At 39.7% G+C, this 15,814-nt stretch overlaps 2 protein-coding genes across 2 annotated transcripts; one reads left to right on the top strand and one right to left on the bottom strand.

The window, feature by feature from the left end:
• The first annotated feature begins 2,375 nt into the window (after positions 1-2,375).
• On the top strand, positions 2,376-9,068 carry RBP4 (retinol binding protein 4). Its single transcript, XM_009570660.2, has 6 exons — positions 2,376-2,524; positions 2,692-2,827; positions 3,454-3,590; positions 3,739-3,845; positions 4,725-4,937; positions 8,691-9,068. The coding sequence occupies exons 2-6, from the start codon at positions 2,699-2,701 to the stop codon at positions 8,702-8,704; spliced, it is 600 nt and encodes a 199-aa protein (XP_009568955.1). The 5' UTR covers positions 2,376-2,524; positions 2,692-2,698; the 3' UTR covers positions 8,705-9,068.
• FFAR4 (free fatty acid receptor 4) lies at positions 8,710-15,420 on the bottom strand. Its single transcript, XM_009570659.2, has 3 exons — positions 14,887-15,420; positions 14,116-14,244; positions 8,710-10,371 (listed from the first exon to the last, which is right to left on the bottom strand). The coding sequence occupies exons 1-3, from the start codon at positions 15,418-15,420 to the stop codon at positions 9,964-9,966; spliced, it is 1,071 nt and encodes a 356-aa protein (XP_009568954.1). The 3' UTR covers positions 8,710-9,963.
• Positions 15,421-15,814: the final 394 nt, after the last annotated feature.

Here is a 15,814-nt window from a genome sequence, read left to right as displayed (position 1 = left end):
GATCTATGCACGTTGCTCTCAAAATCAATTGAAACCCTGGCCCAAATTCTGTTTCTCTCTGTTTGCATGAAAAGTACAAATCCACAAGCGGTCTATCTAGGTTCCAAAGATCTGGATGAGGATCATTTGCTGAAATCATTTCTCAACCAAACTCATGGCCCAAGTCAATCCAAATTATGATTAACTGAGGCAAAGTTTACACTGTTTATGAGTTTACATAGTTCTGCTGGCATAGCTACATCTGTTAAGACTGAGAAAATATTCACCCTTGAATTGCCGTAACAGGTTAGTCTAGTCTGCCAGCAACCTTCCATCCCTCCTCCAGTTACACTCCTGATAGAGACATAACTGAAGACAGGAGAGCCTTTTTGCCTGAAAAGCTTCTCACATTGAACCAAAGAAGTGTTTTAACTGTACTTGTGACAGGACTTCATTAACATAAGCTGTGTCTTGGGCAGAAATGCTGGAAGAAAAGCTCATTTAGAAGAGGAATAAAGCCAAGGTTTTACTACATAACCTTCAAATTGTACTGACTTGCTCTGGTCTCCTTCTGCAGTTGTTGATATCTGACTGGGAAATACTGACGTGACTCCACCATAATTGTGCTCCCAAAAATCTACTATGATAACACTTCAAAGGAGTCTCCTCAAGTATTGCCTAAGGCTTGTAGAGATCCCAGACTTGAGAAGCTGAATGAATTAAAAGTTATAATTACTAAGTTTTTGCCAAGCATCCCCACCAGATATGAGTTGCCAAACATTGCAGGTATCAGTGGAGACACACAATTAAGGAAATGCTGTGCCAACGCTGATAAAGAAATATATGTTTCTGATTAATTTTTGTTGATGACCTCAGCTTAACTTGAGTGTAATGACTCTTGCACATATTTAGAACTGATCTTATTAAAAATTATGAATAGAAGTAATTTATTTATTTTTTCAGTAAAAACTGGATGAGTCTCCTGCCTGCAAAACTGCTGAGGAGGACGTGCAGTTAGTGTAACTTGACTACTGACCTAGATTTTCAAAGATGGTCAAACCTCACCAGGTTTTGATTCATTTGGGTGAGCGACTGTAGACTTCTTTGAAATTTATAAGTTTTGATAAAGGGAAAAATAGATAAATATGCAAAAAATATATACATATACAAAAATACTCCAGCATAAAGCACAAAATAAAGAATGACAGATAAATATAACAGACCGTGCCACTGTTTGCTATATGTCTGAGAAAGATTGTAAAGGGCAGCAACAGTAAAAAGTTTCATATTTTTATGAATATATGAAAGGAATAGAAGGCTGAAATACATTTCTGGGAAAGGCCACGGTGAATAAATTGTTTTAATTCTGTACATCAGCTACTATTCAAGGGTTTTTTTATACTACATCAGTAAACTCATATTTAAATTATAATTTTGCTCAATTCTTAAACTTATGAACCTTTCAAATAACAGGCTTCTGTCTTAATTCTTTCAAAATCTGGAGCTGAAAAAATAGGTGAATTAGTTATCTTGGTAACAATCATCCCTAGCCTGCTCTGGCCACATGTCTAGAAAATAATTAACAGTTTTTTTCTAATGCTTCCTAAAGATGTTGAAACTATAGAACAAATATTGACTGAGAGGCAGCAAAACTTGCCTTGACAGGAGAAAACAACAATGGTTTATGTAACTGAAAGCAGTTTGCCAAAAACAGAATAGAAGTTCTGGAAGCTCTGACTCAAGGTTGATGTCAAAAGGGCCAGATGTGGTACACACGTGCACTCGGGTATTTGCAGGCCACATATATGTTCTGCTCCCTTTGCAGTGCCGCACAAAAGCACTCCTTTGCCTGCCTGAAGATTTGCAGAGCCTCGGTTCCTGTCTCTGTGAGCTGATCATGAGATGGTTTTAGCATCTGATCCAGCCTTTGGGAAGCAAGAGGAAGCCAGTCATAAGAAACTGAAGGTTCTGTTATGACCAGGCTTTCAGTAACATTAGCAGAAACTTGAAATATGATGTTTGCCATAGTTTATCAGGGGAAGACAGGAAAGGAATTTGGAGAGGAGGTGAAGGAAACAAGTCTGCACCTTGTAATCGGGTTGAGCACATTGGGTAAGAAGGACTTTGGACTACAGTGTGTAAAATCACAGGGGAGGCAGAAGGCAGCTCACTCTCCTCCACCCAAAGATGAAGTGCCTCTCTTTCCCTTTGTTCTCCCCACATGTGCACACCCCTTCCCCCAGATGTGAGCTCTGCTTTTCGATTAGGAACACCAAAGAAAGGCATTCGCAGGTGCCCACTTGGCGCCTGCTTGGTCGGGGTCAAAGACCACCTAAGCCCATGGGTGTTACGCAAGAGGCTGTTGTGAAGGGGCCCCAGCCTGCAGCGTGCACCAACCCGCCTCCCGGCTCCCCCTCCAGTGCTGGCTTTGTACCTCAGGAGGTTGCGAAAGCCCCAGAACTACATAAAGCATTCCCTGTCTGGATGCCCTGCTGCTGCCATCAACGCTTGGGCTCTTGAGAGGCTCCAGGGACCGGCACTGTCTGTAAGGGACCCTGCCGTGGTGGGCGGGGGCAACCGGGTGCTCTCCTGTGCATCCATCAGCCAAAGCTGCACCATTCCCTGGGTACCTGTCAGGGCAGCCTTTCTCCCTGCCCTGCTCGTGTGGCAGAGCCTGTTTCTGATGCTATTCTCTGTTTGCTGTTGCTGCAGGAACGGGATGGCCCACACGGAGAAAGCTTTGTCCTGGCTGCTGCTGCTGGCACTCGCCTTGCTGGGCAGCAGCAGGGCAGAGCGGGACTGCCGAGTAAGCAGCTTCAAAGTCAAGGAGAACTTCGACAAGACCAGGGTAAATCTTCCTTCTCACCTGGATGTCTTGCCTAACTCCTCCCAGCCACGAGACCTGGCGTTCACACTTTCAAAGTCACAGAATGCAATACTGAGACACAACAGAAGTGTGTGATGTTGCCCACACCTCTGCAGATGCTGGATCCTTCTGATAAAGGAATACTGCAGAAAGTGACGTTTAGCAGACTGGTCTCGACAGAATGGTAGAAGTATGGTTTAAACAGCATAGGAGTGTAGAGACTTGCTTGTTTCTATGAAAAATTAATATTCTAGTGGGTTTTTTTCAGACGTGACTGCAAGGAAAAAAACATTTATACATAGATCTGTCAAGATCTGCCAGTTGTTATCCTCTTCTCACTAAATTTTGTATTCTAAATATCAGAGAACTGCAAATACAAATAAGATACCAGAAAATGTCAATTCTTTCACAAACCCTGGCTGCACCAGGACAGATGTGTGGGTTTATGCTATTGGAACAGATAGATTTGTTTCTTAGGTACAGCTTTGAGGCATGGTGTCAAAGATCTGCATGTCCCCCCCTCTGTCACCTTCCCTAGTTTCTAATTTGTGTTTGTAAAGTTTTTCATACTTCTAGGTCTAACAGCAGCCTTTCTTATTTCTTTGCAGTACAGTGGCACCTGGTATGCCATGGCAAAAAAAGATCCTGAGGGGCTGTTTCTGCAGGACAACGTGGTAGCCCAGTTCACTGTAGATGAAAACGGACAAATGAGTGCTACCGCAAAGGGCAGAGTTAGACTCTTCAAGTAAGTTGTTTGCAGTCTTGCTCTTGTGTTTCATTATGCTTCTGCTTTGCTTACCGGTGCTCTAATCCTACCTGCTGTCCCCATGCTAGTCACATTAAGTCTGTGCTGTTAGGTTTGGATGTGAAGTTCTCTTTCTCTCTGGCTACAGTAACTGGGATGTCTGTGCTGACATGATTGGCTCTTTCACTGACACAGAGGATCCTGCCAAGTTCAAGATGAAGTACTGGGGTGTTGCATCTTTTCTGCAGAAAGGAAGTGAGTACTTAGCCATGGAAGATGTAGAACTGCTTGAGAACCTAGTTATGTTGTATGCCCATGCTGGGGAAGGAAAAAGTAGTGTTGCGTTTCTTAAACACACATAAAACACATAATAGCTATCACATGGGAAAGCCTTAATGTGAACATGTTAATCACTATTTCCTGTATGGAACAGCTGGTTGGCTTTCTTTAAACAAGTGCAGATCAGGGTTTTGTATATATTTGTATTTCTTTTGCTTGTTACCCAACAATGTAATCAAAGGTCACACCGTCAGAAAGAAATGAAAGGCAAGTGAAGCATTTTAAATCTTTTTTTAGTTGAGAACTCTGTTATCAGATGCTTCTGTTCTCTCTGAAAAGCCTAACGTCAAACTTGGTTGAGCAGGGAAAAGATGTTTATTTCATTTGGTCTTGTCTCTGCAAATGTTTATCTGTTTTAATAAACAGATGGGATCCAGTACATATATACGTTCACATTTTCCCGTAATCTGTCACACTCTATGCAAAATTAGTTTATTTGGCCAAGTAGAGATTCAGATTTTTGTGTTTGTTGTTACGTTTTATAACTATGTTCAGGCATGGATTTACAAGGCATTTATTAGCATTTCTTCATATTGCTCTTCTTCAGTGCCCATGTCAGAGGAGAAGCAGTGGAAGCTTCTCTCCATCACTGTCCTTGATAAATATGCCTATTTTGGAAAAAAACCCTATTCTCCTGTCAAATCATGGCATTAGGAATAAACTAAGATCTGTTATCGTTTATACCAACCTTCGTCATATTATTTTCTTTACAGAGTTATGGCCGCAATCTCTTTAGATTTACTAGATTCTACCTGTGTCTCTGACACTTTTGCTTCTTGCTATGGTTTCTTCCAGACGATGATCACTGGGTAGTGGACACAGATTATGATACATACGCTCTGCATTACTCCTGCCGACAACTAAATGAGGATGGCACTTGTGCTGATAGCTATTCCTTTGTGTTCTCCCGGGACCCCAAGGGATTGCCTCCAGAGGCACAGAAAATTGTCAGACAAAGGCAGATAGACCTCTGTTTGGACAGAAAATACAGAGTTATTGTTCATAATGGTAAGAACATTTTTTTCTGAAGAATTTTATTTTAGGGTTTAATGACTAAAGCACTGGGAGTCTTTTGCTCCTTAAATGTCAAATGCATGAATTCTTCTTAGTGACTGTAGTATTGTCTTTTGAAAACTTCCAATTTTAGTAATTTCCAGCTTCTACTTTTATTGGAAGGAGAGCTAAGGTGTGTAGCTTTCTATGTGGCATATCACATCAGCTGAGACAATAATTAAAGGAAGTTGTAAAACAATTAAATCAGTGTAGTATAAGTAAACATAGTAAGGATAAACTTCATAGTTGCTGTAAAGAGAAATTGTGTCTCAATCAGAACTCTTTGCCTTTCTAAACAAAATAGTTTGTGAAGGGAATGGAATGTATTTTCAAAAACTTCTTTGAAAAATGGTTCGTAAAAGTCTTTTAATAAGGACCAGAAGTTTTGGAAAGGATACCCTTATAGCAAGCCCTTTCTTGCAGGTCCTCATGCCAACCGTTTCACAAAGGGTTGTGGAGAAGGGACTTATCCTTCATACTGGAAGTATAACCTTATCTTGAGTCATATAGTCAGGCTGAGTTTGCAACACAGGAAAGGATACAGATTAACTCACTTGTGCTGAAGTATGTTAGAAAAGGCCAAACGGTAATTTACACTGCTTTAGTCAATCTGAAGACAGATCAGAATATTTAGGACAAATAAAATAGTAGTGTAGCTGTCCCTGCCCCTCGTCTCCCTCGCATTCTGGGAGACATGATATCTGCAGAAGACTTGACTGCTGGATCAGCTAAATGGGAACTCCCAATGTAATGCTGTGGCCAAAATCATTAATGTGATTCTTGGATGTATAAACCAAGGATGCAAAAGATTAATTTACAGACTCATATGAGACCGTTGTACTTGGCATAGGTATGCTTGCTATGTCATATTTGATGGTAATCGTAACTGGAAAGGGTACTGAGGGTGAATTTGAAGTTTCGAAGAAGAGCAGCGAAAATGATGGAAAGTTTGTACAATGTGTCCTCTAGCTAGTGCTTCAAAGACCTTTATCTTTTCTCATCAAAACGAGGTTAAAGGCTGACGTGAGCAAAGTCCTTGCATGCCCACACAAGCAATGGGAATTGTATAATGAAGGACTTGCAAACATAGGAATAATAAATTAAAATTGATGGAACTTTAAACTGGACACATTCAGAGCAGAAATAAATAGTCATTTGTTTAACTCCAAAGGTCATTAACCTTTGGAACAGTTTACCAAGAGCTATTGTATGCTCTTCATCATTGAAATCTGTAAATCCAGATTAAAGGCTTTTCTAAATGACATGTTAGAATAAACTGGGTTTGACTGAAGGAACTATTGTGTATGATAAAGAAAGTCAGGACAGATGAGCACAGTCAGCTCTTGGGGGTCTATTACCTGTTCATCTGATCTTCAAACAGAGAGTGATATATTGCCATGTTGTAAAGTAGGTGTGCTGATAACTGAGTGCCTGAAAGATCTGCTAAGGTGGGTGGTGTTTAGAGTATTGATTAGTGACTGGGAAAAGTGTCTGACAGCAATGAAAATAAAAATTTTGTCTTGGATGAAAATTTGTAGTAAACATAAAACACATTTGAGATTTAAGGCAGTCAAGACAAAGGGACATCATAAATGTGAATTAAATTGGCTTTTGTGAATTATGTATACAACTTCATAAAGGATAGTATGTAAAAGAAACGTCATATATAAATCAATGATACTTTGTTTTGAGTGCTGCATTCGCTGCTCTTCGAATGAAGTACAGCAAGGATAAAAACTTATGAAGATGAGAAAAGAAAACCAGATGATTAGGGATGTTTTTGTACTAAATCTAAGCTGAAGTCTAGATATACAGCTGTTGTGCTGTAATTTTGAGAGATGTGCGTTATGGTTCTTTATATATCTGTCAAACCCAGAGAAAGTACTATCCCAGTCTCAAAGCAGGATATTGGGCTAGTCCAAATACTGGTCTGCTTCAAAATGGTGGAATCTGTATTTCTGTTTATACACTATACGAGGCTTCCAAAGCAATGAATGTATTATCAGTCTTTGCAAGAAAGTATAAACCAAAAAGAAAAACTGAATATATTAATTACTTCATAATTTGCGATATAACTTTTTCAAATATCTCATAACCTCTATATAATAGAAAGCTGTGGGTTTCACAGAATATAGAACAAATAGTGAAAATTAAAAATAAAAGCTAAGAATGCCTTTTGAAAGTTCAGTCTTAAATATTCTCCAACTTCCTAACCTTAATTTAGAAGTTGATCATGCTGCCTCTAGTTTGCTATAGAAATATCAAATCTACCAAGTTGCACTGAGTGCTGTATTGTTTGTGTGCTATCCTGGTTTATATTCAGGTGTTAGGTGTTGAGTGCAGTGTCTGATAAGACTTTACGAGTTCCATAGTGTTTGTAAATGAAATGTAGTAGCCCAGGTCCTTAATACTGTCTGCTTTTTATTGAGGATTACGCCAGGGTTTATGAGCCCAGCACCAAAGTATAAACAAAACTTAAAGCCATCAATTTGCATTTTCCCCTTGCTGTGATCAGGACCTGTAATTACCACAGTGTTAGTTGATTCTGAATTCTCCAGTATCATTAAGCCAAAGTTCAAAAAAAGCTAGTACATTTGGGAATGAGAGAGAACTAAACTGAAATAAACCACATTTGTTGAAAGCTTTATGTCAGAAACTCTTACAAAATTCACTAAATTCCTTATGTGTGGATTGGAAGCCTTGCTACTTTAGTTTTAATCCTGCTATTAAGAGCTACTGAATTAGTAGCAGAAAAAAACCCCAACCTCTGTACTGACCTGCATTCTGTTGTTTTTGTGGTGAAATTCTCACTGGCGTTAATAGATGCTGCAAGAATAGACTTATATCTGTTTCTAATGTGCATGCTCTGCCTGTGTCTTGAAGATATTTTTTTTTCCAAAACATTTTTCATTAGATTTTAAAATTAATGCTGTTGTCAGGTTTCCCAAGAAAACCCTAAGAGGTGTGCAAAACTTACCTTCATGGAAACAAAAAAAATCTAGAATTTGTGTTCTTTGTTTGCTAGCTCCTTAATGCAAAAAAAAGAAGCCCAGGAAATGACAAGTTTTTTGTTGCAATTTACCTTGCGTTTCTGATGGTAGCTCCTTTCCAAATATGGGCCAGGCCATGATACACTCAGTCTCTCAGAGTAATAGCTCAGGTTGCTCTAAGTTATGCAATGTGAGTGTGGGACTACTTTTAAATACAATATCATGTCATGCTAGTAGAGTTTAAAGTTGAATCTGCTGTTAGCATTTGCTAGAAGCAAAAATTGTGAAATAAATCAGGCTATATGCCTTCAGCGAATTTGCTATTGCCATTAGAGGTTTTGGAGGTCAGGAGATTCCTATTTTGTTGAGAGTCATTGTTAAATTAATAATTTTTAAAAGGCAAAAAAATTGAAGCTTGTTAAAATAAATAAATAACTCTTTTATCACTGATCTATACAGTACCTTGTCTGCTGAAGTATTATAATGCTTAGGACAGGTGTAACACATTGGATGAATTCTTGTTCCTAGTTGAAAAGTCTTGGAAATATAGACTGCAGAGCAAGGTATTTGCATTATCATTAGAAGTAACTGACTGATGGTCTCAATAGAGCATTTTAAGGAAATTAGATATGAATGCATTGTAAATTTGTTGAGTCTGTATATTTTAATTTTGTCCAGTGTGGTTGAAAAAGGAAATTTTGGTTTTTGTGTGTTTCAGGATTTTGCTCTTAAGGAGATCCAAAACTATGGAAAGAAACCATGTAACAGCACCAGGCGTGTAAAGTCAAGACATTAATCAGGTGTTCTCTTGAAAACCATTTCAGTGGCTTCATTTAGATTTTGAATATATTTATCTGAGCTGTGTAGCTCACCTTGTTAATAAACCAATGAAACATATTAATAAACTTGGATTACAGGGGATGCAAATTGCTTGTATGCATATCTGTACATATGTAGACATTTATTTTATTACTAAACCATTATCTTAATGCACTGTGTTGAACTGGTGACAGATGGCAATAATTAAGAATTTAATCATTTTTCCATGTTTTCAATTTTGGACTAACAGAGTTTTAATTAAAAAAAATGAAATAGATGTATTTGCTTTCTAAAACTTTTACTTTCTTTTCAAATACAATACCATCTTTTTTCTAGGAAATATGGAAATCATTCCAAATAGCATTTTAGAAAGGAGAAAGGAATCTTAGTGACTCTATATATCAGTGATTATAATATGACTGCTGAAAACATTAAAACACATCTTTTTTGAAGAACTATTTTACACATGACAAATAAACATTTCTTTATTTATTCATTCTTTATTTATAAAGTAACAGGCAGTATATGCATATTTTTTTTATTTGAGATGGAACCAAATTGGTCATTCACTTGGTAAAAATATAAGTTTTTCATCTTGTTTCCTACTCAAAGTTGGTTAGGCTGCCCAAACCTGTCTTCAAGCAGTCAGTTATCTACGTGTACAATCAAGTTCCTTTTTAGAAAGGATTTTAAAAAGAGCAGATAATTTCTGAGGATGTACATTTTCACTAGAAATTTGGTCTCTCTTACGCAGTAGAAAATAAAGTAAAAATGGATCAGGTACCCTCTCAATATAGTATCTCTATAACTTCATTAAAGTTAGTGACATTTATGCTAACTGAAAATGTACCTTCGTAGAAATTAATTTATCTGCTAAGTACTGATTTCAACTATTTTACATTCATCAAGTTCACTGCCATATTCTTATTTATTTCAGTATAAGTGGAGAATTAAATCCATTGGATTAAATTCTCCAATTCTTACTGAGGAAAAGCAGCGAAGACAAAAGAATTTCATTTGCAGGAATTAAAAACAAAGATTTAGCTTCCTCTCCTCCCCCCCCCCCCCCCCGGCCCCTTCCCTGGCATATAACACTATAACATAGTGACCTATTCAACCTGAGATAGTGCAGACTAACACGCAAAATGTGGCACAGCTCAAACTTTAAACAATTATCTGGTAATGAAAAACAATTTTGGTTGTTCGTGGTTAGTTCTTCTTGCAGTGGTTTCTGTACCAGCCTGATGCCTTACAGGGTTACCTGTACAACAGAGAAGAATTTCCTGACATTTACGTCTGAAATGGGCAACATTATACAAAATCGGATTGATGGCAGAGTTGGTAAAAGTGAATAACACTATCCAGAAGAAAACTGTTGGCAGAATATTTAAATCGTGTTTGCTGTTCTGGAATAAAATTAGAAGGATAATTATTATAATTGGGCTCCACATGATGAAGAAAGAGATCATCAACACAAAGAGGGATCGGAATAGTTTGTAGTCTTGCTGTGAAACACGGATCTGATTGTTTCCTGAGTAGGCTAAGCCAGCATTTAAACTCCTTCTTGATGCTTTTGTAATCTGCAGTAAAAGAGAAGAAAATAACTTTCACTGAAACCTAGAAGGATTATTAACGCATTTTTACAAAAGCAAAAGTAAATCTTGGCACACAATGTTTCTGTTTTGAAAACTCACTATAAAGAAGGCTGTGCACAATTTCATTTTTACATTTGTCAATGGTTCCATTTCAAACATTTTCACTTTAATAGCTTTTTTCCCCTTCTAGCTGTGAACTCATCTCAATATTAGTCAAGCTGGTTGTTCTCCTCATGGCTCTCTACCAGCCATAAATACTTCTCAGAATAAAACAGAGCCTTAATTACTCATGAAATCCCATTAACTTCAACTTATGACCTCATTTGTTCTGTCTAAATAAACTCATTGATTTTTTTTTCACAAATGCAAACTGGAACATAGTTAACAATCCTGTTGATGCACAAGAAAGCAAGCAATCCAGTTCTCTTACAGTCATACTGATGTTATAAAGTAGGTATTGGAAGTAGCATAAATTTATTACATTAACTAAATTGTGATAAGTTTTAAATTTGAATGGGATTTTATATTGTTTTGTGAAAACTAAGTTTTTCAGTCAGTCATCAGTATTGCTTTCTATGAACTAACTTGAAATCTTAAGGGTCCTTTTGTCACTATGAAAATCTGTGTCTTGTGAAAATACTGTCTGATGTAAAGGAAACTGACTGTGGGTAGTTTGGGAATCTAGCATTCACAGTTGTGAATCATCTGTCGTTAGGTAAAATGTTGAATCCCAACGGCTTGCAGTAAACTAAATCTCATGCTCTACAACACTGTCTTCACTTAAGTTGGCATAGCACAATAAGTCTGTTACATTCCCACATCTGATGGAAACAGAAGAATATTGAATTATTTAGCAAACATTTAGTCTAAATAATTGAGATGCCATTTTGGCCCCTGTACGGTGAAAGAAGGGGTATTTTCAAAAGCCAGGATTAGTTTAGTGTCTATATAGGAAAATCAAAAGGCATAAGACTTGTTCTGCTGCTTCTATGTGTGACATTTCCCTTTAGCAATGACTAAAGGAAGGCTTACAATAATAGTAGTACCACTTAATAGCCTCCTTGTTCAGGTAAGGATGAAAGTGGTTATATATATATAGAGAGAGAGAGAGAGTAATTTGTCATTCTTTCTGCAGTTTCTGGATCTGTCACAGAGATAGATGGTCTAGAATACTCATTAAGAACCTAGACATTTACTAAATATTTCAGCAGAAGGTAGGTGTATAAATCAAAACCTGTGATCCAAAAATGGGCTTCTCAGAAGCTGCTAAGTCTGAGAAGGGGACAGTCTCCTGCTTCCCTGGTCTAAAAAGGGCAAAGAATTCTGATGTTTTAAACACATAAAAATATTCCAACCTGATGATCTTCTGCTGGACCCATTTGGAAGCCAGAAACTAGGCTAACTAGTTCCTCCAAACAATCCAATCCAAGACCTGTACTTAGAAAGCACCTAACTTGCCTTAGTAAGAATGAAGATTTCATAAAATACAAAGGACTAAACCACTTGTAATATGAAAGTGGGAAAACCAAGTTCTGTATCTTCCTCCACCTCCACTGTTCAAAATGGCTACAGAATGTCCTTATTGGACACCTTTCTATCTGTGCCATACAAGTATCTCCATCTTTCCTGCAGGAGCCACATAGCCTAGAACTAAGGATGCAAGAACCACCAGGACTGCAGAAAATAAAATGCAACTGCATATCAAGGAAATGATCAACTGAAATGGAGTGGCAGTGATATGTGTTGAATCTCTTTTTGGTCTGCTTAGTATGAGGTACCTAGGTACCTATAGGGAGCATCTGGACCAACTCTGAGAACCAGGAACTTAGAAGTCATGTACATGCAAGTTCCAGAACACAAACGTCTTGACTAGTTCTAGCCCTTTGTCTAAGGCTCGCCTGAGAAGGGGAACAGTGCAAAACCAAATAACTACAAATCATGGCTTCTAATCTGGCATTTTTGCTGGGGTTCTAGGAAGTGTTATGTAAAAATAATAACTCAAGTTTCAGATTAAATTTTAAGGTGTACATTATTGTAGAGTATATTTGTTAACAAATTTAATGTCTTGTATCTGTAGCGAATCATCATCATGATAGATGCTGTGCTATTTGAATACTTTGAACTGCTTCCAGTAATGCTGAGCATCATAGTCTGTGTGCACTGGCATAATGGAGTAATCTCACAAAGTGAGTGATCCTGCTGTTGGTAATGACTCAGAGTTTAAGATATTCTCCAGCTGAGTTCTGGTTGCTTCCTGGAGAACAGGGTGAGAGAGAAGATTCAGTTATAACAGATGAAGTCCTGCTATGGACCTCGTTCCTTTTTCAGTTCAGGAGAAATGGTAACACATCTTAGCATCTGTGTTATCAAGTTGGAAAAGAAACATGAGCATGGCAGCACAGGGGCAGTCTTGTAATCCAGTAATCCAAATACTTTGGGGGGCTCCCACCTCCCTACGTGCCATTGTGTTCTCTAGATTTTCCCGTTGTAATGTCCTGGTCTCTGTGGCATTCCTTGGTCTGCAGTTTTTTGCAGGTCTTTCAAAGGGCTCAGACTCCCATTGAGTTACGCCATGTTCTTGGTCTGCAGCAAAAATCAGGTTGCAAACTGCAAGTGCTTTCCTTCACTAGAAGACATTTACCTAATGCATTTACTTCAAGGTTATAACGAGCTTATAGGGTGTACAGAAACTAAGAGCTGATGATTTTGTTTATGAGTTTAAGCCTGCTCAATAGGCCAGTATATGTAGAGCCCAGATTCTAGGTCCTTAGTTCATGGAAACATCTACATGCAGCTGTGGTAACACAGTAAGTAAATAAACACAGCCCCGTGGTGCTGAGCATTTAATCAGTTAATTCCCTGCTCAATAATGTGTGTATTTTGAGGTTCCTTTCCAAAACCTGTAATTTTGCTTATATAAAGTATGGGAAGTTTGATTACCTTTTACAGGAACCAAGGATCTTTTGGAGGCAGTTGCTAAAAACTAGGCACTGTAGCACCTAGCTTGAAGACTTCTAGCTCTTTCTCACTCTTTTTGTGGAAGAGGAAGGGGTATGCAGTCAGATTTTTAAAAGGAATTTAGGTAATTAATACCATGTTTGCTAGTATATAGATTCAAACTTTATGGTGCCTACATTTCAGCAGTTAAACAACATCCACTCAGAAAGAAAGTGAAAGCAGAGCGTTTAATTTACAGTTTTTGTTTGCAGAGTTTAAAATTTGGGAGGAATAAGTGTATATTAATGAGATCTGTGGACTAAAAATGCATGCAGAAAATCAGTAGATCTAAAAGGTGATGCATTTTTTATAGTCCTGCCTCTGGTTGCTTTCTTACAAATCCCTTGTGACTCTGGAGTTTAGGCTCAAGAAACCAAAATCTAATTTTTAGTTATTTCAAATGCTTGACTCTTTTAGCATTTAGGAGATTGACAGTCTTTAAATATGAACAGCACATCAAAGGAGAAGTGTATTTAATACTTTATATAAATAAAGGCGAACTTCATGTTGGGCTTCTGGCAATGTGCTGCTCAAGCATGTTCTTAGTTGAAGTGTACAGGCTGTTACTTACAGGTTGCAGGGCTTCATTTTATCTCACATACTTAGTGTTTACTGAGCAAATGATGTCTGTCCCCTTCAAGTGCATTTATATTCAGTGACAATATGTTGGTGCCCAATGAGTTACTCTTTACTCGCCTTTGTTCTACAACAAAATTTAAAGGGAAAATATACCTGTAAGATTTTGGAATAGCTTATGACAATGACTAATCCTGGTACTAGAAAGAAAACGATGGCAAAGGTCACATCCCAAACTGTTTCACCTGCAATGCTGGGCCAAACCAAGGTGCAAATCTCAATCTCCTGTTTACAAAGAACAAAGAAGAAAATTAATATTGTACGGTTATTTTACTACAAAGTTGTTCTTATCTCCCTCTTTGTCTACAGAGAAAACAGCTGCAGATTAAACCGAACCTGTGAACCATTTCTGTTGAAACAGAGCTGCAAATTAATATATTTTTTTAATTCATGGTTTTAAAAACCCAAACAATTGAAAATAGATCATAGAATCACAGAATCCCTAGATTGGAAAAGAGCTTTCAGATCGTCAAGCCCAACCATACCTGTCCACTACTGAATCATGTCATAGAATCATAGAATTACAGAATCACTAGGTTGAAAAAGACTTCCTAGATCACCGAGTCCAACCATATGCCTAAGCACTTCATCTACATTGTGTTGGCCACAACCTAAACATTGCTGTCAATTTCATATCACAGCTTTAGGCCCAAAACTTACAGACCTAAGGCTTAACTGGTGGCCATGCTGGGTGTCCTGCACACATTTCATAACCTTGGCATGGGATTTTGCACAGAGGTCACAGCCCAGTGGCTCCGTAAGGGGGAAGACAGCTGAAAAAGGGGATTTTTCCAACCTGCAGTGGGGAACGCCACAACAATCCCAGTGTGTTTAGTGGGAGGGTGTTTCGGGGGTCTGGCACCTCACCTGGCTGTCGGCACCTTGCAGCTGCACCACAGTGAAGAAGCAGCAGAGTGGAAGGGTGGCGAGGGCAGCGAAGACCCAGAGGAGGAGGAGGGTGAAGGCCAGCATCCTGCGGCGGCGGAGGACATCACGGCGCAGCCGGGCGATGCTCAGCACACGCTCCAGGCTGACGGCTGACAGCGAGAGGATGATGACGGTGCCGCTGAGGCTCATGGCATAGAAGAGCAGATGGCACACGGCGTCGCCCAGCACCCAGGACTCGGTCCAGCGCACAACAGCAACGAAGGGGATGGCAGCAATGAAGAGCAGGTCGGCACAGAAGAGGTTGAGGATGAGGCAGTTGGCGGAGCGCAGCCTGTGCCGCCGCCACACCAGCAGGCGGATGCCCCAGAGGTTTCCTGCCAAGGCCAGCACGAAGACAGTGGCCAAGGCAACAGACTCAACGGCACGCGCTGCTGTCGCGTTGCGGCCCCTGAAGTCTGAGAAGAAGGGGAAATATGTCCTGTTGACCCCCACCGTGCCCCCGCGCCCTGGCATGAGGGCGGCTGGCGGGCATGGGAGAGCCGCCGCAGCAGCCCTAGGGCGTGGGCTGCACTGCCAGCCACCACGGCGGCACCCGGGCTGCCCTCCCGGCACGGCGCTGGGGGCTGGCTGCCATCCCCGTCCCTCCTCTCCCTCCTGTCTGTGCCACTGAGGGCTCTGCCGTGCCAGCTGGGCGGTTTATGGCCCTTGTGCTGGACTGAAACAAGGAAGTGGGAAGGTAAACACGGCGCAGCTCACACAAAGGCGAGGCCGCTGCGGTGATGGGCCAGCGGTGAGCTTGGCTTGTGACGCCTCCCGCCAGGGCGTGGGCCAGCTGGCACCTCCATGCTGAGGTTCCCAGGCCTGGCACCTCCTCCAGGGCGGCCTGGTCTGCCCTGCTGTGCAGAAA

Source organism: Cuculus canorus, chromosome 7, assembly GCF_017976375.1.
Source record: "Cuculus canorus isolate bCucCan1 chromosome 7, bCucCan1.pri, whole genome shotgun sequence".
Taxonomy (NCBI): Eukaryota; Metazoa; Chordata; class Aves; order Cuculiformes; family Cuculidae; genus Cuculus; species Cuculus canorus.
The sequence above is the reverse complement of the archived record's forward strand: the minus strand, read 5'-3'. Positions and strand labels throughout refer to the sequence as shown.